Below are 23,362 nucleotides of genomic sequence, written 5' to 3'. Positions count from 1 at the left end.
TGGGAGATCCTTTAACAATATGCCAACGGAAGTCCGTTAGTGGGACGTGTGTGAGTGTGTGTGTGTGTGTTTTATGTGGGATGTGTTGGGGAGATCCCTTAACAATATGCCAACGGAAGTCCGTTAGTGGGACGTGTGTGAGTGTGTGTGTGTGCGTGTGTGTGCGTGCTGTAAGTCATGTTTGGTGTCCGGTGTCCTGACACAGGACATGAACAACCTGCAAGCAAACGTATTTACATGTTTTAAATCTCTCTCTCTCTCTCTCTCTCTCTCTCTCTCTCTCTCTCTCTCTCTCTCTCTCTCTCTCTCTCTCTCACTCTCTCTATCTCTCTCTCTCTCTCGCTCTCATTCTCTCTCTCTCTCTCACTCACTCACTCTCTTTCATTCTCTCTCTGTCTCTCTCTCTGTCTCTCTCTGTCTCTCTCTCTCTGTCTCACTCTCTCTCTCTCTGTCTCTCTCTCTCTGTCTGTCTCTCTCTGTCTCTCTCTGTCTGTCTGTCTCTCTCTGTCTCTCTCTGTCTCAATCTCTCTCTCTCATTCTCTCTCTCTCTCTGTCTCTCTCTCTCCCACTCTCTCTCATTCTCTCTCTCTGTCTCCCTCTTTTTGGTCAGTCTCATCATCCCTTCCTCCAGTTAGGTAAGACTTAGATGGAAAATAACCCCTAGCCTTGACTCACCCCCACAGCCTAGGGACGTGTGTGTGTGTGTGTGTCAGATCTACTGTCAGAGTGTCAGAACATGTGTGTGAGCCCAGCCCAAGGATGCAGTCAGACACTCTCTCAGCTTGGCTCCTTGCAAACACACGCATACACACACACACACACACACACACACACACACTCACACTCACACACTCACACATCCAAACGCAGAGACAGAGACAGGAAGAGAGAGAGCTGTTGTCCTCCTCCCTGTCTCCCTGGAGCAGCTGAGCTCAGCTGGAGCGGGCCCAGCCAGGGCTCAGTCCAGCCCCTGGGAGGCACACCCTGGCTGGGTCGACTCAGCAGAGGAGTCCCTGGGCACATGGAGGTCTGACTCTTTAGGAACTGTTGTGCCTGTAGAAAAGGCTGGGGTGAGCTTGTTAGATAAGCCACGGTGGAAAGGTCTTAACGGTTTAATTGGATATTGATCTTAGTGACCAAACCTAACTTAGCCTACAGAGAACAATGTCTATGATCTTGTTACGCTAACTCCCCTAAAGAATCACAATCACTGTTTGAGGCTGACACTAAATTCCCTTAGTAAATTACGTTTTAAATAACCAGGCTTTTGTGTCTAGGGTTATAACTGATAAACATCGTTTCACATCTCGTTGCTTTTGGCGTCACTTGCTTTATCCAGGAAACGGGGCGTGGCCATTCCCGAATAAGTCTCATGCATATTCATGATTGCCTTCTGCTATTGGTTACAGCTCCGAGTAAAGGCGGAGGTCCAGATACACAAACCAGACGGCTTGCTCTCAACAAGATCATACAGAGCAGTAACCGTCACTATCAGACAACCTACTCTCTTATCTTTCAAAAAAATCAAGTTTTGTTCGTCAACATCTCTTAATATTTGTTTAACATTGTGCGCGCCTTGCACGTACTTCTTCACTGTCATTAGCTTACTTCTTGAGTGGTTTCTCGGCTCTCGTGCTATCTTGTTCTGAAGCAGTAATGGATTTGGTGTGGCTCGTGAGTCTGGCTGTCAGCTTGGGAGCTGGACTCGCTGCTACAGAACGACACAGCGTCTTCTGGAACAGTACTAACCCAAAGTAAGTTTCTATTCGGTTGTATACGTGTGTGTGTGTGTGTGTGTGTGTGTGTGTGTGTGTGTGTGTGTGTGTGTGTGTGTGTGTGTGTGTGTGTGTGTGTGTGTGTGTGTGTGTGTGTGTGTGTGTGTGTGTGTGTGTGTGTGTGTGTGTGTGTGTGTGTGTGTGTGTGTGTGTGTGTGTGTGTGTGTGTGTGTGTGTGTGTGTGAGCGCGTATAGACCCTAAATAGTGTGTGAGTGATTGTTCTATTACTGTAAGTAACGAGCAGATTCACTCTCTGCAGGATACCCAGTGAGTTAGTGTTAGAGGGAGATTTGGTTGTTTCTGTCAGAGGTTAGGCTTGGCGGAACTAACCTGTGAGACATTTGTTTATTGTTTCTGCTTAACTTCGTCAATCTGTTCCTCCACGAGTTTTGCGCAACTTTGGGCTACCGTTTCTGCAGTTGCATGCGATGTTGAAGAGGCTTTTGTTTAGACTACAGCTTGTGGCCAACCTTTTACTTTAATTGTCTAATTTGTCTGATCATCTCCTATCCCTGATACGTTTTCAATTAGGTATCCGATGTCAGCCTTAACCCGGGTAACAGGATTGTAATTACGGTACTGGGCACGCGGATGTAAAAAGAGACGAAGTGTAAGCTAGGGAGCGAATACCGAGACAGTCTGATAGACAGACAGAATCAACCCTATATTTAACCGCAATAGTCAGACACACACTCATAGTAATAAATAGCCTAACTCACTCAGCCAGTGTGTGTGTGGCTGTGTGTGACTGTGTGTGTGATGTACAATGCTGATCACTTGTTTTGAGGTCAGAGCCGTAATGTAACCCGACCCGCTGGATCGATGGGGGCTTGACAGGCGCGCGCAGGCTCTGCGGGATTTATTGAGCTTTTAGCGCGGAACTAAAGGAAATGGAACCGTATTCTTTTATACAGCAGCAAGGAATTGTGAGGGTCATCCTATAAGCCGGGAGTGGCCTGTATGTCGATGAGATGCGTCGAAAACCATTAAGTCCCTTCACTACTTGACTTGATTAAGTTACCCATCTGGGCCCCAGTAATTGACCTTTTCCAACGAAGACAGACTAATAAGATTTCCACAACAGGAAAGACAGACCTGTTGTAATAATTGTCTACGTGACGCTGTGTTGGAAAGTTTTGTCTAAGGTCAAGTCTTACTTCGTCATGTTTGTGAGTCGGTGACTCAACTCTGACGGTTTGGTGCGCGTGTGTACCTGTCCCAGGCCGCGCAAGTCTGAGGTTTTGCTCGAGACGGTCTGAGTTAAAGAACACGTCTTCCGCAGTTATAGAGACGACTGCGGGGGAAAGGTGAACTGAAAGTGAAATTCAAAAGGAGACTTAAAATACAAATTGGAGCTTATGATTTTTGGTCTAGTATGAATAACAAACATTTCAAAATCTGAAAATTGACAACACACTTAAACAAATAGATTGAGAGATGGTTATCTGGCTCCAAATCAGATTCTTGTTCTGTGGCTCCGCCCACCACTAAGCTGGCCATGCAGTAGCCTACATCCCCAATCAGATTTGGGTTGTATAACCACAACAAGAAACATCATAATGCAACACTAATCCCTTCCATGGCAGGCCACAGATAGACACACTAACATAACCAGACAGAGAAATGGTTTGTTGTGTAGGTCCACGAACATGTACAGACAGAGACACACACACACACGCACACACACGCACACACACACACACACACACACACACACACACACACACACACACACACACACACACACACACACACACTACCCATTCCCTACCCCTACCCATTTAAGCCTACACCCTCTCACTTAGTCTCTTGGTCAGACACACTGATGACTTTACCAAGAAGTCCTTAGCTGTAAACCTCATAAATTCATAATTAGGAGTTCTGGAGAATGCTCACTGACACACTGGAAGAGCTATAATCTCACCAGCTTCACTATTTTTACCACTTTTTAATGTATAATCTCTCCCCCTTCCTGCTTGATCCCTTGATACCCATTTTTCTCTTTATTTACTTTTCTTTTTCAACTCTCACTCTCTCTTTCTCTAACCCTCACTGTCTTCCCCACCCTCTCTCTCCCTCTTTCTCTCTTTCTCTCTTTCTCTCTTTCTCTCTCTCTCTCTCTCTCTCTCTCTCTCTCTCTCTCTAACCCTCTCTATCTCCCTCTCTCTCTCTTGAGTTATTCAGTCAGATGTCCTGTAGCTGTCATCCCACTTCATACAGCGTCACAAGGCCACCTGCGTCTCTGCTACATAATGACCAATCAGCTGCGGCTCTGCTCCCTAATGACCAATCAGCTGCGGCTCTGCTCCCTAATGACCAATCAGGCAGCTGACCAGTGAATCAGCCAATCAGGCAGCTGACCAGTGAATTGGCAGGTTGGCCCAGTGGGCTGTGATGCTAATGGCTTCCCTGCCTCGTGGGGTTTATCTGACACGGACGGTCTCCATGGTGACCCTCAGAGAGTGGAGCGGGGCCTGCGCCTCAGGACTAACAGTTAGATTGTTGTTTGTTGTTGAACATCACTGGTCTGTTGGTGCTTGTCTGACGTTCAGCCTGGCTGATTTAATGATTATGGCTTAATCCTCTTTACTCTGCAGCCCTGTGGGGATTTGACACCCAGCATTGTGTGTGTGTGTGTGTGTTAGGGGTAGTACTGTGCCAGCCATGCATCAGTTACAGTACATGACAGGTGGAGAGACATGTTTTTCTTGGCCTTTTACAGACCTGTTTTTGGTGCTCGACATGTCTCTACTTGTGTGTGTGTGTGAGTGTGTGTGTGAGTGTGTGTGTGAGTGTGTGTGTGTGTGTGTGCGTGTGTGAGTGCTACATGTGTGTGTGTAGTAAGTGAGAGAGAGAGAATAAGTGTGTTTCTTTTAGCCAAATTCAGTCATCATTTGTACTCTGTGGCAACATAATCCGTCTATCATTCGTTCTTACATTTTTCAATTGATAAAACAAAAAACAAAAAAATCAGTGTATCATTCGTTCTTTCATTTTTCAATTGATAAACCAAAAACCAAAACCCCCAAATTATTCGTTTTTCCGTTATTCAATTGAGAAACGAAAAACGAGAAACGAAAAACGATTGTTTTTCTTGTTATTCAATTGAGAAACCAAAATCCAAAAACCAAATCCAAAAACGGGGCACTGACCGAAAATGATTTAGAAATTGTGTTTTTGGTGACCCGGAAGTTGTTACTCATACGCCCGTTGGCTGCGCGCAGTTTGCAGTGTAACCAGAGCGAGAAACCATGGAAACGAGCGTCCACCAGAAAACACAAGGAAGAATGTAGATAGATCCCAAACTTGAAATGGAATGTTTGCACTTTCAGTGTATATTTTGTTGTATGTATTGTACTTGTGTTTTTCATGCCAACAATGTTAATAAAATGATCAAATGCATTCAGTGGCACTCATAATTTCTCTTATTTTCACCGAAAATGTGGTTAGTGGAAATTCTGATTGTTACCATAGCCACATTGGCTGGTGATCAAAAAAGTTAATTTACAATCCCGATGACAACCGAAAAAATCGGCAGGACCTTCCAGGTTAGCCTATCTATTTTGCAAACCCAGCGCTGCGCTAAGAGCCACTTTGAGTAACAGTGGTGTCGACACCACGGCCGCACGTTTTGTTCCTCTACAATATAAAACTCTCCATGATTGTTTGAGTAGGCTATATAGATTAAGAGACATTAGTGGAATACACGAAGAAGTCATTTGGGTCACAAGTTCCGGGTCACCCAAAACAACATTTCTAAATCATTTTCGGTCAGTGCCCCGTTTTTGGATTTGGTTTTTGGATTTTGGTTTCTCAATTGAATAACAAGAAAAACAATCGTTTTTCGTTTCTCGATTTTGGTTTCTCAATTGAATAACAAGAAAAACAATCGTTTTTCGTTTCTCGTTTTTGGTTTCTCAATTGAATAACGGAAAAACAAATTATTTTTGGTTTTTGGTTTATCAATTGAAAAATGAAAGAACGAATGATACACGGATTCAACATGGTCACGAGGAGTTTGTATAGATCCCACAGTGTCCTCAGAGCTCACGTCCAGTAAAAAGGTGTGGCGTTCATTTCCAATAAATCAGTGAGTCAAACATGCCCACATACACACACGCACATACACACACGCACATATACACACGCACACATGCTTGGGGGCCAAGGAAGAGTGTCTGGTGTGTGTTAATATTAGCTTCAGCCAACATTCCACAGTCCCCCTGTTACTATGCTCAACTCTGTCAGCTGTGTGTGTGTGTGAGTGTGTGTGAGTGTGTGTGAGTGTGTGTGTGTGTGAGTGTGTGTGAGTGTGTGTGAGTGTGTGTGTGTGTGTGTGTGACTCCTCCATCCGTCTGTCTGTACCTGCCTGTTCCTCTCCCCATCTCTACTCCCTCGCTTCCTCTGACCAGCTGGTTCTCTTCTAGCAGAATTGGTTCTTTATCACTCTATGTCTCTCACTCTCACTCTCACTCTCTCTCTCTGTCTCTATCTCACTCCTCTCTCTCTCTCTCTCTCTCTCTCTCTCTCTCTCCCTCTCTCTCTCTCTCTCTCTCTCTCTCTCTCTGTCTTTCTTCTTCTCTCTCTCTGAGACTCTGAGACTGAGGCTTGTCATAGCTTGTATGGCCTAGAGGTTGGTGTTGGGCACAATGGTGGTTACTGTCTGAAGCCTCTTTTTATAACTCTCTCTCTCTTTTTCTCTCTCTCTCTCTCTCTCTCTCTCTCTCTCTCTCTCTCTCTCTCTCTCTCTCTCTCTCTCTCTCTCTCTCTCTCTCTCTCTCTCTCTCTCTCTCTCTCTCTCTCTCTCTCTCTCTCTCTCTCTCTCTCTCTGTCTCTCTTTCTACCACACCTTACATCATCACTGCCCAACGATTTCTCAGTCTGTCTCTCTGCCCCTCTAATCCCAGAATAACAAGAGATAGAACACTACACTACACACACACACACACACACAAACTCAGATTACTGGCAACTATTAATCGCCCCGTCTGACCCATGGATGCAGAAATCCTGCTGTTGTCTTTATACTTATATAAACAGACGTACGTAACAGGGTTTACGCTCTTCATAGGATAGTGTGTGTGTGTGTGTGCTATAAAATAGATAGTAAATCTGCAAGTTTAATGCTGGTAGCTCTATTTCTGAACATGTCGAGTCATTTTCTATGTGATCGTCCAGAAGGAGACATAACCTACATTGGAACAATCAGTGAAAGCAGCTTAATGTAAGGTTACCCCCATCATTGGACTGTTTTGCTGACATAACAGCCCTCCTCACAGAAAAAACACACAGATTTTGCACCCATCTCTTAATTCACCCCCCCCCCCGACTCGATCCACCCCCAGTTCTTCCTCTTGCCTCCTTATCCACTCCTTAACAGAGTTAAAGGGACAGAATGACACGCTGTCCACTCATTCCAGATCGCCTACTGTAGGATGGTCTCAGGCACTGTGCTGACACACTGCCACACACTGACATGGGGCACATGACCCTTGTGCTGGTATATCACACTCACACACTCACACACACACACACACACACACACACACACACACGCACACACACACACACACACTGTCCCCCAGTGGGATGCATATCAAACCAACCCTTTGCAAAAACAGCATTGTCTTTGCTATTCATCCGAGGTCTTGTGTAAGGGAGAGAGATGGAGGGAGAGAGATGGAGGGAGGGAGGGAGGGAGAGGGGAGGAGAGAGATGAAGGGAGGGAGAAGGGAGAGCATAACAAAGAGGGCAACCAGAGAGGGGGGGATGGGTAGAGGGTGAAAGAGAGTAAGCAAGAGAAAGGGGTTTGTGTTAAGAAATTAGCCAGGATAAAGAGCTCCGGTATATTATGTCAGCTTTAAGAGAGAGGGCAGAATGGAGGAGGGGGGTGGGCGGAGGGAGAGTGGGGTGGCGGAGGGAGAGGGGGATGGGTGGAGGGAGGGAGGATAAAGGAGAGACAGACAGAGGGAGTAGAGGCAGGACAGTGATGGATGAAAGGAGGGCTGAGATCTGGGCCTGAATGAGAGCTTCGGTGGTGTCAATGTTTTTTTAAAAGCTCTCAACCTTTTTTCAAAAGCTGTCCTCATAAAAATCTCCTTCTCTCCTCCTACTTTCTCCCTCTTGGCCCCTCTCCCTCTTCCACACACCACTAGAATATTCAACGCTGGTAGAAAGTGGTGTTGACAGCTATAATCCAGCAACAACTTTGCAACAAAGAAGTTAAAACACCTAGACAGACCACTGCCTGGAGGAGGCTGGTGTTGTCCCCGGCCTGTACCCACCCCAGGCTGGTGGGAGGTCGGACACCAGAGAGGCTGTCATAGCCAGCCCCTGGTGGTCCATCTCTTCTAGTCTGGTTAGGAAGTGAGTAGAGCTGTGTGAGAGTGATCCCTGGTCCCTACTGACCTGCTCCCCACCATGAGACAGCAGGTGTCAAGGGAACAACACAAACACTGTGTGGAACAACACAAACGCTGTGTGTGAGAGTGTGTGTGTAAGAGTGTGTGTGTGAGTGTGTGTGTGTGAGAGTGTGTGTGTGTGTTGGACCTGGGGTTAGACCTGGGGTTGGACCTGGGGTTGGACCTGGGGTTGGACCTGGGGTTAGACCTGGGGTTGGACCTGGGGTTAGACCTGGGGTTGGACCTGGGGTTGGACCTGGGGTTGGACCTGGGGTTAGACCTGGGGTTAGACCTGGGGTTAGACCTGGGGTTGGACCTGGGGTTGGACCTGGGGTTAGACCTGGGGTTGGACCTGGGGTTGGACCTGGGGTTAGACCTGGGGTTAGACCTGCGGTTGGACCTGGGGTTGGACCTGGGGTTAGACCTGGGGTTGGACCTGGGGTTGGACCTGGGGTTAGACCTGGGGTTGGACCTGGGGTTAGACCTGGGGTTAGACCTGGGGTTAGACCTGCGGTTGGACCTGGGGTTAGACCTGGGGTTGGACCTGGGGTTGGACCTGGGGTTAGACCTGGGGTTGGACCTGGGGTTAGACCTGGGGTTGGACCTGGGATTGGACCTGGGGTTGGACCTGGGGTTGGACCTGGGGTTGGACCTGGGGTTAAACCTGGGGTTAGACCTGCGGTTGGACCTGGGGTTGGACCTGGGGTTAGACCTGGGGTTAGACCTGCGGTTGGACCTGGGGTTGGACCTGGGGTTGGACCTGGGGTTAGACCTGGGGTTGGACCTGGGGTTGGACCTGGGGTTAGACCTGGGGTTGGACCTGGGGTTGGACCTGGGGTTAGACCTGGGGTTAGACCTGGGGTTGGACCTGGGGTTGGACCTGGGGTTGGACCTGGGGTTGGACCTGGGGTTAGACCTGGGGTTAGACCTGTCAAGGGAACAACACAAACACTGTGTGGAACAACACAAACGCTGTGTGTGAGAGTGTGTGTGTAAGAGTGTGTGTGTGAGTGTGTGTGTGTGAGAGTGTGTGTGTGTGTTGGACCTGGGGTTAGACCTGGGGTTGGACCTGGGGTTGGACCTGGGGTTGGACCTGGGGTTAGACCTGGGATTGGACCTGGGATTGGACCTGGGGTTGGACCTGGGGTTGGACCTGGGGTTAGACCTGGGATTGGACCTGGGATTGGACCTGGGGTTGGACCTGGGGTTGGACCTGGGGTTGGACCTGGGGTTAGACCTGGGATTGGACCTGGGATTGGACCTGGGGTTGGACCTGGGGTTGGACCTGGGGTTGGACCTGGGGTTAGACCTGGGGTTAGACCTGCGGTTGGACCTGGGGTTGGACCTGGGGTTAGACCTGGGGTTGGACCTGGGGTTAGACCTGGGGTTAGACCTGGGGTTGGACCTGGGGTTGGACCTGGGGTTAGACCTGGGGTTGGACCTGGGGTTAGACCTGGGGTTGGACCTGGGGTTGGACCTGGGGTTAGACCTGCGGTTGGACCTGGGGTTGGACCTGGGGTTGGACCTGGGGTTGGACCTGGGGTTGGACCTGGGGTTAGACCTGGGGTTAGACCTGGGGTTGGACCTGGGGTTGGACCTGGGGTTGGACCTGGGGTTGGGGGTTCAAGAGAGACCAGGAGAGGACAGATGAGAGGCAGAAAGTGTTGGAAAGGAAGAAAGATGAAATCGCCTTCAGCCCTGCCTGTTTACTGTCCATAGAGCTCAGTTACACACACACACACAGAGGCTCCAGTCAGCTCTGATAAACAGATGTGCTCTTCGTGCCGTAGGCGTGGGACGCCCTGAATTCAGGTCTTCAGAGAACCTCTCTCTCTCACACACACACACACACACACACACACACACACACACACACACACACGCACACACACACACTGGAACTGAGTAGCAGGGGTGTGAAGGGATGTGGGAGGTGTGTGTTGTTTTTCTCTTTGCCGCGACTCTCTCACATTTACACACACACACACACACACTCACACAAACACCACGGTCATTCACAGACATGTAGCTATCACATTAATGTGAGTTTCACTCTCCCGAGAACTGTCAGTCAGAGGGAAGGACAACCGAGGAAGAGAGAGAAAGACGAGACTGTTCAACACCAGAGAACTCTGATGAAAGAGAACGGGGGAGGAAAAGACAGAGCAAGAAGAATATGGAAAGCGAGTGAGGAGAAAGAGAGAGTGCTTGTGTTCCAGTTCTGAGGCTCTGGCCCTCATTCAACTGGCATCAATCAGGCAGTAAGCTGTGGTGTCACAGAGCTGTATCAAGCGCACTCATGGATCCCGTCAAATTACCAAATAATCCCTCAAAATAATTTACAAGTCAAAGATTTGTCTTAAAATCACAGCTAGGAGAAGTGTGTGTGTGTGGGAGGAGGGGTGTGTGTGGGAGGAGGGGTGTGTGTGGGAGGAGGGGTGTGTGTGGGAGGAGGGGTGTGTCGGCCTCAGGCAAATACGAGGGGGGTAATCACCCCCCCTCTCCTCCTCCTTTAGGGAACACACTGGCCCCAGACCCCTAACAGCTTTTAATCACACAGAGGAGGAGGGAGCAGGAGGGAGAGAGACTAAACGGGTTTCTAAAAGTCTTGATGGTGGCTTGTGTTTGGGATTAGCAACAAGAGAATCCGTTTTGTGGGCTTTACGACAGGCGCAGGCTTTAATGGGTGAAGCGGTTAGCCGCTGACAAGGAGAGAGTGGGAATGAAGTGAATTCATTTAGAAGAAAACCAGTCTCTCTTCAGACAGAAGCACTTGAGCTTCCTTGTGCAGCCCTGTTATTAAGAGTCAAAGGAAAGAAACCAGAAAAGAAAAAGAAGAAACAAGCCAAGATTGCAGGTTGTTTGTTCGAATTAAGCTCTCTACAGATCAGTGTTTTCCTCAATAACTGTCAGATCCAAACTCGCCCGCGCCCACTCTTACAACACCCAAACACAAGTCTGCAGGCTTAGCTGAGGATACACACCTTGTTTGAAAGGGCATTGATTCTAGTTGGAGTGAGACGGGGGCTAACAAACACTGAGCCGGGCTGCGATAACAATGCATGCTGAGACAGGCCGGATAGCACCAGCTGACACACACACACACACTCACACACACACACAGCGAGGAGGGGCCTGTGTTGCGAGCCCGTCATGGAGACAGTGAGTCTGAGGCCTAACAAGAGGCCCTTACTGGAGCCTCATCTACACAGCAGAGCCCATCACTGACACCTCCTGACCCCACGCTTTGATGCTGGGGCACACACACACACAAACACACACACACACAAACACACACACACACACATGCAAACACACACACACACACACACATGCAAACACACACACACACAAACAAACACACACACACATGCAAACACACATGCAAACACACACACACATATACACACTTACTCTCTCTGTCCAGGGACAGAGTTAATAGATAAGAGCTCATTAACCATGCCAATGTAATCAGTGTGATATGTTAATGTCTGCGCCTGAGCTGAACAGACATGTGGGCTGAGCCACAGCAGGAGTAGCCTGCCAGACACACACACACACCGCCTGACAGACACACACACACACACCATTGGACCTAACAGCTTAAACCTGAATGTCAATTATGTTTGATTACAAAATACAGAAATATCCTCTTTTTAGAACACACTTTGTTTGCCTGATTAGCAATCAAGAGGCAAGCACAGTGAGAGAGTGAGAGAGAGAGAGAGAGAGAGAGAGAGACAGAGAGAGAGACACAGAGAGAGACACAGAGAGAGAGAGAGAGAGACACAGAGAGAGAGAAGGCTTAACCAGAGCCATACAAAGCAAAGAGAGGTGTCTAGATGAAGAGACACTGCAGTCTGACTGTCTCTCTCCCCTGCTGTCTCCCTCCCCCCCTGTCTCTCCCTTCTCTCTCTCAAGGGAGAGAGAAGGGAGAGACAGGGTGAAAAGACACTAATGAGGGAAAACAGTCACACCCACGACAAACCAACAGGTGATGAAGGGACAGACAGAAGGAAGAGAGGGGGGCGAGCGAGAACAGCCATACATGCAGTGAGCCAGATGGATGGAAAGAGAGAAAGGGTTTGTTTAGGGCAGAATGACTTAACAGTCTACTAGGCCGTGAGAAGAATAGAAGTGAGACTCTATTTAGTATGAAAGCAAGTAACCAGCCAGGCTGAATCCTCACAACAACAAGTGATCTGATGGAAAGAACGAGAGAGAGAGAGATGTAGGGATGGGCCAGACTGAAAGAAGAGGGTGGAACAGAGACTGATGAAGGGCTTGCGTGCAGGTGTGTTATAGGGTTTGTTGTTTTGTCCTATCAAAACAGAGTCAACTGGTCCGCCTTGCCTGGTTAGCTTCTAATTCTGCCTGTGTACCGACAGGTTAGCATGAGCCGTCCTTCAGAGCGCTCGCACGCGCTCGCTGTTACCGCTGAGTCACTGGCAGCTCTGACGTGTTTTGGAGTGTGGCTCGTGCGCCCGCTCACGTGTGTGTGTTTGCGGTTGTTATGCATGTGAATCCGTGTGTTTCAGCCTGCGTCGCCATGGCGGCCAGGTGTGCCACCAAGTGTGAACATGACAGCAAGCTCAGGCTGCTCCTGCTGTCCCTTCAAATCTGGGTTGGCAGCTTTTGGCAAACCTGTACAGCCTTTAGCTAACCAAGTCTCTCTCTCCCCGCCCCCCCTCTCTCTATCTATCTCTCTCTATCTCTCTCTCTCTCTGTAGCTTCCTGTGGGACGACTACACAGTGGACGTGCGTATCAACGACTACCTGGACATCATCTGCCCTCACTACACCCGCGGTGAGCTTCCTTCCCAGGAGGCCGAGCGCTACGTCCTGTACATGGTGGAGCGTGAGGACTATGAGGTGTGCAAGCCTCACTCCTTCGATCAGCTGCGCTGGGAGTGTTCCCGCCCCTTCGCCGCTCACGCACCCGAGAGGTTCTCCGAGAAGTTCCAGCGCTTCACGCCCTTCACCCTGGGCAAGGAGTTCCGGCAGGGCGAGACCTACTACTACATCTGTAAGCATGAACGCTGCTCCCCCAGGCTGACCCACGCTGGCCCATACGCTGGCCCATACGCTGGCCCATACGCTGGCCCATACGCTGGCCCATACGCTGGCCCATACGCTGGCCCATACACTGGCCATTGAACTGGCTGAAACAATTCCAGGTTCAACCAGTTGGTTCCAAAACATGTTGGAACGAGTTACATCAGTGACATAGAACGTCATAAACAAAGTACCTCTGAGTTATGACTAATGTCTACACAGCATCATGTGTATAATTACATCACGACTGTTGCTACTTCTGGTACATAGTATACCACTAATGACACACCCTCAGAAGCAGGTGAACAGACAGAATCACAATGTTGTGAAGTTCGATGGGTGTATTCAATCTCTCTCTCCCTCTCTCTCCCTCTCTCCCTCCAGCTAAGCCGCTGCACCACCATGGGCAGGAGTGTCTGAGACTGAAGGTGGATGTAGTGGGACATCACGGTAAGCTGTCCTCTTCTCTGTGGTGACATGGGCTGGGGTCAGAGGTCAGGGGTCGGGTGGCTCTGCTTAGCTCGAACTGGTGACGGCGCTGATGTTGTCTTCCCTTCTTCCCAGCAGGCTCTGTAAAGACCCAGGCAGACAGAGGGAAGGTGGAGGAGATGGAGAAAGCGATGGATGGAGGGAAAGGAAAGGTTGGCGTCACTGGAGGAGTTCACAACCCATCCAACAGGTTACCAGCAGGTGTGTGTCTCTGTCCAGCTCACCTCCACGTGACACACAGGTCGTGTTTACAGAAACCTTACAACTATCATTTCAACAGTCTTTATTTCTGGAGGGAACATTCCAACAGCACCAGACACATTCCCCTGACTTAATCTTCTGGAATGGAGAGTGACGCATGTTCCACTGGCTCTGTTTGTATTTGGGAGCGATAAAAAGGCAGCACATTTGAACCCTCCCTCTCTCTCTCTCTCTCTCTCCCTCCCTCTCTCCAGATGACCCTGCCGCCATGGAGCCTAACGTCCAGAGGAGCGTGGGCAGCGCAGGAGTCCAGCTTGTCTCCGTCTCCCTCTCCTTCACCATGATCCCTGTGTTACTAGCCCTGCTCCTGAGCCTGCTCCTGAGCCTGCACTGAGTCTGAGCCAGGACACTCCACCCTGCCCCTGCCCCCCAGAGACTATCCTCCCAGTGTTGGGCCCACCCTGCCCCTGCCCCCCAGAAACTATCCTCCCAGTGCTGGTCATTGGTGTATTAAAGAGAATACTTTTTTTTAATAAAGATTTTTTATATGAGCATGGACAGAGCTGCCATTGTGTGTGTGTGTGTGTGTGTGTGTGTGTGTGTGTGTGTGTGTGTGCGCGCAGGCGGGCGGGCGGAACGTAGACCGTTTCCAAGACGAGGAACTTCAAGAGTATTTTTTGGGATGATAGTTTTTCTGCTCTGTCGCAGAAGGTTCTTTTCTAAATTAACTATGATGGCGTTTTCTCCATTTCTTTTCTTCTCCATCCTCTTTGACACAAATCAGGAAGTGCAACTAGTATAACTGGAAGAGTGATCATTTATGTAACCAGAATTTACAGAACTGACAAAAGTATTCTTTTCATCCTGAACTCAACTCACGTATTCCATAAACCTTTAGGACAAGGGTGTTTTGTTTTTATTAGAGGCACTGATTGTCTCCTTGTTAGTTCTCCTCTACGTGGACAGGCGTTTGGTGTTATATGTATTTATGTAGAAAATGTATTTGTTATCACTGAGTTATGAAGACAGGTTGTTGTTGTTGTAGATTAGGACTCTGATATAAGGAAACACTTTGTTCAGTCTTGACTGTAGAACCTCCCCCACGCAGACACACTAACTCTGGCTACAGAAGCTTCAACAGCACACACGTATCCTCTCCGTTCTATATCAAGTAAGGAGAAACATCACCTGACATCACTTTAGATGACGTAGCAGTTTTCAACAAGCTAATTGTAATTGTTTTTTGTCGTTTTTGCTTGTGTACAAACACCACGTTCAGTAGAGGAGTTTAACAGCAAAGAGGTTTAACTTAGAGACAGATAAGCAGGAGGAGAGGCAGACATGGGGACTGTTTAGACTTGTCCAGTTTTGGAGTGGTGCTTCTAAACTATTGTGCCCATACACCCTCTCTCATATCCCAATATCAATATAGTAGCACGGTACACTGGTATTTATGGTCATGTTTACAAGAATTGCTCAGTACAAATCTCATTCACACACAAACACACACATTCATACACATAGCCTATGTTTGTCATACAAGAACATAACTGAAGGAACTCTCCTGAACACACACACAGTCTACACACAGTCTACACACAATTTATTCTTGTTTTGGTTTCTTGTTCTCATTTTGTGTTTTTTGTTGTATATGTTTGTATGTAAAAATGTGTACAGAGAGAAAAGTATATAAAAATAATTGCATTTGTTTAAAATGTGAAAACCCTTGTGAAATAAAATGATTTGTTGAAAATACACACGGTTTTATCTTTTGAAGTCTCACATTGACAGACACGTGGTGAAGACGAAGGTTGTAAATCAAATGTTTTCTTAGGCTCCATAAGCAGCTAGCATTGAAAAATGCTGCTGCAACAATCCTGTTTTCAAGAGAAGATTTGGTAGTTGACACTGTCCCTCTGCAAACTTATCCATCTGCCCTCCGAGGAAATCTCGCCCTCTCTCCAACTGACACTCTCAGGTCTTCCCCCTCCTCCCTTTACTCATTCCCTCACTTCTCTCTTTCATCCTGGGCTGGGCGGTTTGCCCTGGCTTGGACTTCACAGCCTGTTGGCCAAACATGGGGGAGAAAGAGAGAGAGAGGGGAGAGAGAGGGGGGAGGGAAGCCTGAGAAGACCCTGAAAACAAACTGACACTCGGGTGTGAGGCTGTCACTCTAACCCGCTCTCTCAACCTCACACTCTCTCCTTCACTTGTTCTTTCTTCTGCCTCTCTCTCTTTTCTCTGTCCTCCCCCTCAGCCTCGCTGCTCTCTGAAGCAGCCTGGTTCTGTGTGTGCACCAGGGTGAGCAGGACAGAAGAGGAACCACGATAGCCATGCTAACCTGCACACCAAACAGCTACAGGACAGGACACAAGTAAATGCCACTGTCAATTTCACGGCAACTGAAATACAAAAGGGAGTCAAACTTGTAATAAATGCCTTTATCAAAGATCATATTAACTTGGTTATTTTGACACGTAAACAAAAATGTACTCTTACTGCAACCAGGCATGGACTCCTACAGACCATGTATGTTCGGCTGGAGATGATGATGGAATTCATTCCACTCCTTCATTCCATCCCTGCCAAGAGATGAGAAGTGAGTTCTGTGAGGAAGAGGAACACAGGCCACAGCTCAGGGGGCTGAGATCTCCTTCTGCTTAACAGAGGAACACAGTACGTGGAAATGGAGACTGTGGGATTAATTTCGGATATGATGTACAATAAAGTGCGGAAATAACTCCAAACTTCAAGAAGTTCCTCTGCTTTACTCGCTACATGCTCTAGGTCAGCAGGTCCTGCTTCCACATCGTCAGCTAAGTCTAAAATGTCTCTCACCAACTCCCTAGAAAGTTCATGAAGATCCTCCATGCCCTGAAATGTAGCATGAAATACTTAAATAGTGAAATAATTATATATGTATTTTACATTAAATGAATTGGTATTTTAATTAATTCTTGACACATTTAAGAACACATTTATGTATTTAATGTCGGTGTATTTATTTATTTAATGGTGTATTTAATTAATTGTGGCACTTTTAGTCCTCCATAGATAATGACATACTGTAACTAATTAGTTTATATGCCATACAGTCAATGGACAATGATTTGATCTCTCTCAACCATCCATCCCTTTTACAACGAGGTACAGTAGCCTGTAAGCGCGAGAAATAGAGTTAGGTCATCAATTGTCATAGCAACCATCCTGTCATTGGTCAAGAGTTGCTCCTCCCCTTTCAGAATACTGATTACAAACACGGAAGTGCAGATAGAACGTCACCGTAGCAGAATAGCAATTGAATTGATAACCACTAAGACTTCAACAATAATTTAGCAGTTGCTTCTAGTACAGAACGACCATTTAGAAGCACGCATATCAAGGATTTGGTTTTCCGTTCTATGGATTTTTTGGATTTTTTATCATGTGCGTGTATCGTATTTACGATCGGGATGTTCTCGACAGGATTGTAAGTTTGCCAGCTCTTCAGAATGTATCTGAAAGTCATTCAACTGCATGTGAAACTGCATGCAACCGTGCCTGTAGTTATCTGCTTGTGTGGTTAGCCATGACAGGCCAGTGTGCATTGTCGCCACTTGTAATCTCTAACTAACGATAACTTGTCAGTTTGCAAACTATAGATACTGCACAGAACCTGCCCAATTCCTTATTCCTGTGTGTGTGTTCGAGTGTGTCTCGATGTGTATTTGTCCGTATGTCAAGAGAGACACACAGAGAGCAGGGACTCGTACTAGGCCACAGAACAAATGTTGTGTGTTTATTTTTCAGAACCGACCTGAAAAAGATGAGAGCATGTCAAAGTGCTGACAGCGTCCAGTTCCTGCCCTTTCTCACCACCTGCCTCAAGTACGATCAGTGTGTGTGTGTGCGCACAGATGGCATAAGTACACCCGTCAAATTTAAGGAGTGAAAGTATAAAGTTCTCTGAAGCTCACTAAATAGTAAAAATTGACTTAAGTACAGTAACAAAGTATTTGTACTGTACGTTACTTCCCATCTCCGTGTGTGCATGTAAATCTCACTGCTAACTTTCCAAGTAACAACTTCCTGTTTTGTCATGCTTCCATAGCAACCTCGGATGGTTGTATTATGGGATGCTTAAGAGGGATGGGACCCTGGTACTAGTCAACACCATCGGGGCTTCCCTACAGATCCTCTACATTGTGTTCTTCTGCCACTACACCAAAGAGAGGGTGAGCCCTGCCTCTGCTGCCAGAGGCCCCATGAACATGGAACATGTTTGCTTAACAATGTAACTATATGGGTTTCTGTGTGTGGGTGTAATGGCTGTGTGTGTGTGTGTGTGTAATGACTGTGTGTGTGTTGCAGAGGCGGGTGACCAGACACACCCTGGCTGCAGCAGCAGTGCTGTGTGGAGGCTGGCTGTACTTCAGCATGTTGCTGCCTCCGGGAGACAGTCAGCTGGCTCAGCTGGGCCTCACCTGCAGCGTGTTTACCGTCAGCATGTACCTGTCCCCCCTCACCGACCTGGTAAACAGCCCTAGCAACGCATAGACAGCCCTAGCAAAACATAGACAGCCCTCACTACCTCTAGACAGCCCTCACTACCTCTAGACAGCCCTCACTACCTCTAGACAGCCCTCACTACCTCTAGACAGCCCTCACTACCTCTAAACAGCCCTCACTACCTCTGAAATGCCAGTCACCCTCGCCTGTTCTGTACAGTACATAAACCCCCTCACCTATCTAGTAAAACGCCTTAACACACCCCTCGACAGCACACTGCACCTACCCGTGAAAAACATGGAGTGAACACAGCACATGCCATTAAACATGCCCTGAGGAAAACTGAAACGGCTGACCTTCTTTAACATGGATTCTCCTTCACGTAGGAATACGTTCTGTCTCCTGCTTCCTGTTGTCCTCGTCTGCTTCCTGTTCCTGTTCCCCTCCTTCACCCCTCTGTCTGTGTTGTCCTCTTCGTACAGCCTCCAGTTTCCTGCCTTTCTCCCCCTGCATCCCTTTCCTGTTTTCATCCTTCTCTTCTGGACTGAGTGGTCGTCTGCCTGTACTTGCATTTCCTTCCATATAGTTGTGTTGAACTGTGTAAACACACACACACACTCACACATGGATAGTCACACACACACCATTACTTCCCAGGGGTATGTGTTGTTTGAGATGCCTCTTTGTTTTATACCTCTACATTTTTGTGTTCTCTCCTCTCTGTCTCTGTCTCTCTGTCTCCCCCTCTCTGTGTCTCTCCCTGTGTGTGTCAGGTGGAGATCGTGCGCAGTGGGAATGTGAGTTGTCTGTCGTTCCCCCTCACCGTGGCAACGTTCTTTACCTCCACCTCATGGACGCTGTACGGCCTCCAGCTTCAGGACTACTACATCATGGTAGGTTGCAGCTACACCTCTGCAGCTACACCTCTGCAGCTACACCTCTGCAGCCACACCTCTGCAGCTACACCTCTGCAGCCACACCTCTGCAGCCACACCTCTGCAGCCACACCTCTGCAGCTACACCTCTGCAGCTACACCTCTGCACTACTGCAAGACACCAACCAGACACAACATTCATGTGTGTGTGTGTGTGTGTGTGCGTGTGTGTGTGTGTGTCTTTTTCAGGTGCCGAACACGCCTGGCATCGCCACCAGTCTCATCAGATTCTACCTGTTCTGGAGGTTTGCGTCTGCCAATCAGGACTCACCGTCCTATAACCTGATCCAGATCTGAGGGGGCCGGACATTCGTCCACCAATGGTAGTGAGGGATCAGGAGGGCAGCCCGGCGTTTACCAAGTGCCTTGAGTCCTCCGACATTACATCCCTCACGTGACGATTGATTGAATTAGTCAAGAATGAATGACATGTTTGAGTCTTCCGCCATAGAACGAGACTGTAGGTGTACCCATGACCTGTCCTATACCACAGACTAGGGGGGGACGAGCTGCTTGTCTGGACGAGCTGCTTGTCTGGACGAGCTGCTTGTCTGGACGAGCTGCTTGTCTGGACGAGCTGCTTGTCTGGCGTTGTGGGCCAGACGCCTTAGCCTCCCAGCCTGGGAGGACCAGGGCCTACCATGTTGTAACAGAGGGTAGACTTCCTTCTCTATACATTATTCTAGTCCTATATAACCCAACAGGACATGGCTGTGGATTATTATATTTTTCTCTGTTTATTTTCGTGCCCAAAGTAAATATACTGTATTGTGATTGCTATTTTTATAAAAAGTTGTGTAAAAGAGAATATGTATGCACAAAAGGATATTATCTCTACGCAGGGGAAATGATGGTGTGTGCTTGGCTGGTGACTGGTACTCAAAATAAATGTTTTATACGTCTTTTAAAGTTGTGTGTTTCTCCTTATCTACCCAGTAAAACGATCAAGTCTGGGATACCACAGCAGTGAGCGGGGGCTTGTTTATGTGTGTATCAGGGGGTAGCGGTGGGAAAGGCCATGTGGGGTGTTCTCAGCGTGCGTGTGTGTGTGTGAACGCCAGCCTCTTCCTGTGCTCAAAGAGCTGGTCCCCCCTACAGTGATCACACAGACAACAACACAGCCGTTGAGAGGAAATAGATCAAATGAGATGAGTGAGAAGTGTGTTGATACTGAGTGGGAAAGAAGGGAATGAGAGAGAGGGTTAGAAGACTGGTAGAGAAGGTAGAAACACCACGAGAGGGAGGGGGAGGGGGCATGTCTGCCCTGTTTGAACCAGACAGAGGACAGGAGAGGCTAGTGCAGCTCTGCTCTCAGCCTCTCCACTACAGATCCACCACAGATCCACTACAGATCCACGACAGATATAACAGAATGGTTCCTGTTCCCTCCACACAGGCACAAGTGGATCGTACCTGGAGAGAGACGCCGGTGTTCAGCAGAGGAGAGAGGTTAGCCGGTGTTCAGCAGAGGAGAGAGGTTAGCCGGTGTTCAGCAGAGGAGAGAGGTTAGCCGGTGTTCAGCAGAGGAGAGAGGTTAGCCGGTGTTCAGCAGAGGAGAGAGGTTAGCCGGTGTTCAGCAGAGGAGAGAGGTTAGCCGGTGTTCAGCAGAGGAGAGAGGTTAGCCGGTGTTCAGCAGAGGAGGAAAGAGGGAGGACTTAGCCGGGTGTGTCGCCAGCAGATAGAGATCTGGTGGAAGAGGAGCCCAACATAGGAGAGCAGGAATAAGGAGGGGGAGGTCTGAGCTGTTAGGAGAGTGAGTGTGTGTGTGTGTGTGTGTGTGTGTGTGTGTGCGTGCGTGAGTGTGTGTGAGTGTGTGAGTTAAGCATGGGAGGACAATGGAGGACCTAATGAGTGGAGTCAGATAGACTAGACAAGCACATGCAGACAGTGTTGATGCACACCCACAAGACAAGCCTGTGTGTGTGTGTGTGTGTGAGAGGGATCAAAGCAGGCTCCTTGGTGGATGTGTATCGTATTGTGGCTGTGTGTCCTTGGTGGTGTGTGGACAGCAAGGAGGAGTGTGTGTGTGTGTGTGTGTGTGAGTTGTAATCAGTTAAACAATGGGAGTCAGCTCACAAACAGGATCCCTCTGCATCCTGTTTAAGAGACTGTCTATACAACAAGACAAACTAGAGAGGGTACAATTTCTGGGGAAATTGTAGGGTGTCCTTGCTTGCGTCAGTTGCACAGGGGTCCGTTTTTTAATGACATGATATATATGATACAACTGGTATTTCTGTATATTTTATATAAAAATGCATAGGGCCTACTTATTATTTATAAAGATGACATAGATTTATAAGCATCTTTTTTTTGCTGCTCATTTAGCCTACAACTCAAAATACGAGTGAAGTGTAGAATGAAATATGATATCTTCTCATTTCCCCTGCAAGAGGCAGCCTCATAGCTGAATCAAAACGAATACATTTGGCAGACCGGTGTGAAAATTGACCTAATCTCTATGATTTAAACGTCTTTTTAAGTTTTCCCTTCTCGTGATATTTTCAGGCATTTAGCCTAGCTACTCATATTGCATTCATTCATTAACCCCTTTGAAGATTATTCTACGACGTTACCGGCAGTAGAAGATGGAATCGCGATTCAAACAGTACCATCTGCTAACTGAAAATATGCCCCCAAAAACGTAAATAAGCTTGACATTTATTTAGTGGAAAATCGCTCATTCATAAAAAGCTCACTGGTAGCGATCATTGTCAGTAACAACGCAAAATGCGATATAGCCCTGTGCGGAGAAGCTGCCCCGGTAAATTCTACTACTACAGTACAGTACTAGACTACTGGTACTGCTGTGTTTGTCTTGGTAGCGATTGCGTTGGTTGAATTCGATTTAACGTTCCGTTGTACGGTTTAGGCTGAAATTAATTATTATCATGAACAGATTGACAAAGTTTAGGCCGTGGCAATGAAGTTCAGGTTAGTAGTCAGATAGTTTCACCTATTGAAAGACTTTTGATTTAAGTAAGGGGAGTGCCGAACATGTTCTGTCGCCGTTTGACTTCCTAAACAGCTGTGTAGATGTTTTTGTAGTGTCTCGCGTAGGCTACTGTACAGCGTTGCAGTGAGCAACACTGGTTTGAAACCACAGGTAATGATAATTTCAACAACAAATCGTTTACTTGTAATGTAATGTCATAATAAATCCTGCAACGAAAATGTATTTGTGAGGAATGATTATTTTAACGATTGAAAACAGATGCATCATAGACCACTGTAGTATGTGTTGCCCGGGCAACAGAGGCTAATGTCATGCTAATGCTTCAGTGAAATAGTAGACTACCGTTTCCGAAAGTAGATGTGGGCCTACTTCCTTAATAATATCAGCTAATATTGTACATTACATTTCACAATTGTGTTTCACATCACAAAGTAAAATGAGTAAATAGTTATCACCCTGGCCTCTTTGCTTGTGGCGTTTCTGCAGCAGCCTTGCAGTAAAGCTATAGTTAGCCTAGCTATCCCCCAAGTTAACAGATGCGAAACGAATGTTCTTTCTGGTAGTCACGCGTGTTTTCGTGACGTTAGTGATGTAGTGACGTTAGTAACGTCAGTGACTGTGGCTAGCAAATTAGCCACCGTTAGCTTCACTTTTCGCCACAAAAACTTAACTTAAGCCCAAACCATGCAACGGAACGTAAATTCCAATAGAAGCAACGCAATCGCTACCAAGACGAACCTTTTGACACCGCCGTTGTGTATGTAGTCCAAATATTGACTGATCCTTAGGGGGGCGAAAATAAACAATAATAAATAATAATAAATATATATGTGAGATAACAAAGGTTGTGCCCTTGCCGAAGGCAAAGCACACCCAATAATAATATATATGTGAGAGAACAAAGGTTGTGCCCTTGCCGAAGGCAAAGCACACCCAACTACATTCAGTCCATACGTCTCTTTAATGATATACACCAACCCTCTCAAAACACGTATGCACGCAACACACACAGACCCTCCCAACACACCCACACACAAACACGTTTACTGTGTAAAACTCGT

At 47.5% G+C, this 23,362-nt stretch overlaps 2 protein-coding genes across 3 annotated transcripts; both read left to right on the top strand.

The window, feature by feature from the left end:
* The first annotated feature begins 1,456 nt into the window (after positions 1 to 1,456).
* efna1b (ephrin-A1b) lies at positions 1,457 to 14,473 on the top strand. 2 transcript variants are annotated; one of them, XM_062466003.1, is made up of 5 exons: positions 1,457 to 1,754; positions 12,908 to 13,203; positions 13,617 to 13,682; positions 13,797 to 13,922; positions 14,177 to 14,473. In XM_062466003.1, the coding sequence occupies exons 1-5, from the start codon at positions 1,657 to 1,659 to the stop codon at positions 14,314 to 14,316; spliced, it is 726 nt and encodes a 241-aa protein (XP_062321987.1). In that variant the 5' UTR covers positions 1,457 to 1,656; the 3' UTR covers positions 14,317 to 14,473. The 2 variants fall into 2 exon arrangements, with proteins under 2 accessions (XP_062321987.1, XP_062321988.1); XM_062466004.1 differs by having other exon boundaries at positions 1,458 to 1,754; positions 13,800 to 13,922.
* Positions 14,474 to 17,166: 2,693 nt separating this feature from the next.
* On the top strand, positions 17,167 to 20,254 carry slc50a1 (solute carrier family 50 member 1). The gene is made up of 6 exons (XM_062466002.1): positions 17,167 to 17,391; positions 17,712 to 17,789; positions 18,013 to 18,136; positions 18,273 to 18,434; positions 19,184 to 19,303; positions 19,535 to 20,254. Exons 1-6 carry the CDS (start codon positions 17,324 to 17,326, stop codon positions 19,640 to 19,642), a joined length of 660 nt encoding a protein of 219 aa, XP_062321986.1. The 5' UTR covers positions 17,167 to 17,323; the 3' UTR covers positions 19,643 to 20,254.
* The last annotated feature ends 3,108 nt before the right edge of the window (positions 20,255 to 23,362 follow it).

Source organism: Osmerus eperlanus, chromosome 7, assembly GCF_963692335.1.
Source record: "Osmerus eperlanus chromosome 7, fOsmEpe2.1, whole genome shotgun sequence".
NCBI classification, from domain to species: domain Eukaryota; kingdom Metazoa; phylum Chordata; class Actinopteri; order Osmeriformes; family Osmeridae; genus Osmerus; species Osmerus eperlanus.
The sequence above is the reverse complement of the archived record's forward strand: the minus strand, read 5'-3'. Positions and strand labels throughout refer to the sequence as shown.

Bases quoted from the DNA above. Each gene is read 5' to 3' on its own strand.
- efna1b (XM_062466003.1), top strand. From the start codon at position 1,657: ATGGATTTGGTGTGGCTCGTGAGTCTGGCTGTCAGCTTGGGAGCTGGA. The intron at 1,755-12,907 runs GTAAGTTTCTAT...CTCTCTCTGTAG, and splicing joins TGGAACAGTACTAACCCAAA to CTTCCTGTGGGACGACTACA. The intron at 13,923-14,176 runs GTGTGTGTCTCT...CCCTCTCTCCAG, and splicing joins ATCCAACAGGTTACCAGCAG to ATGACCCTGCCGCCATGGAG.
- slc50a1 (XM_062466002.1), top strand. From the start codon at position 17,324: ATGGATTTTTTGGATTTTTTATCATGTGCGTGTATCGTATTTACGATC. The intron at 17,790-18,012 runs GTACGATCAGTG...ATGCTTCCATAG, and splicing joins TTTCTCACCACCTGCCTCAA to CAACCTCGGATGGTTGTATT. The intron at 19,304-19,534 runs GTAGGTTGCAGC...TGTCTTTTTCAG, and splicing joins TTCAGGACTACTACATCATG to GTGCCGAACACGCCTGGCAT.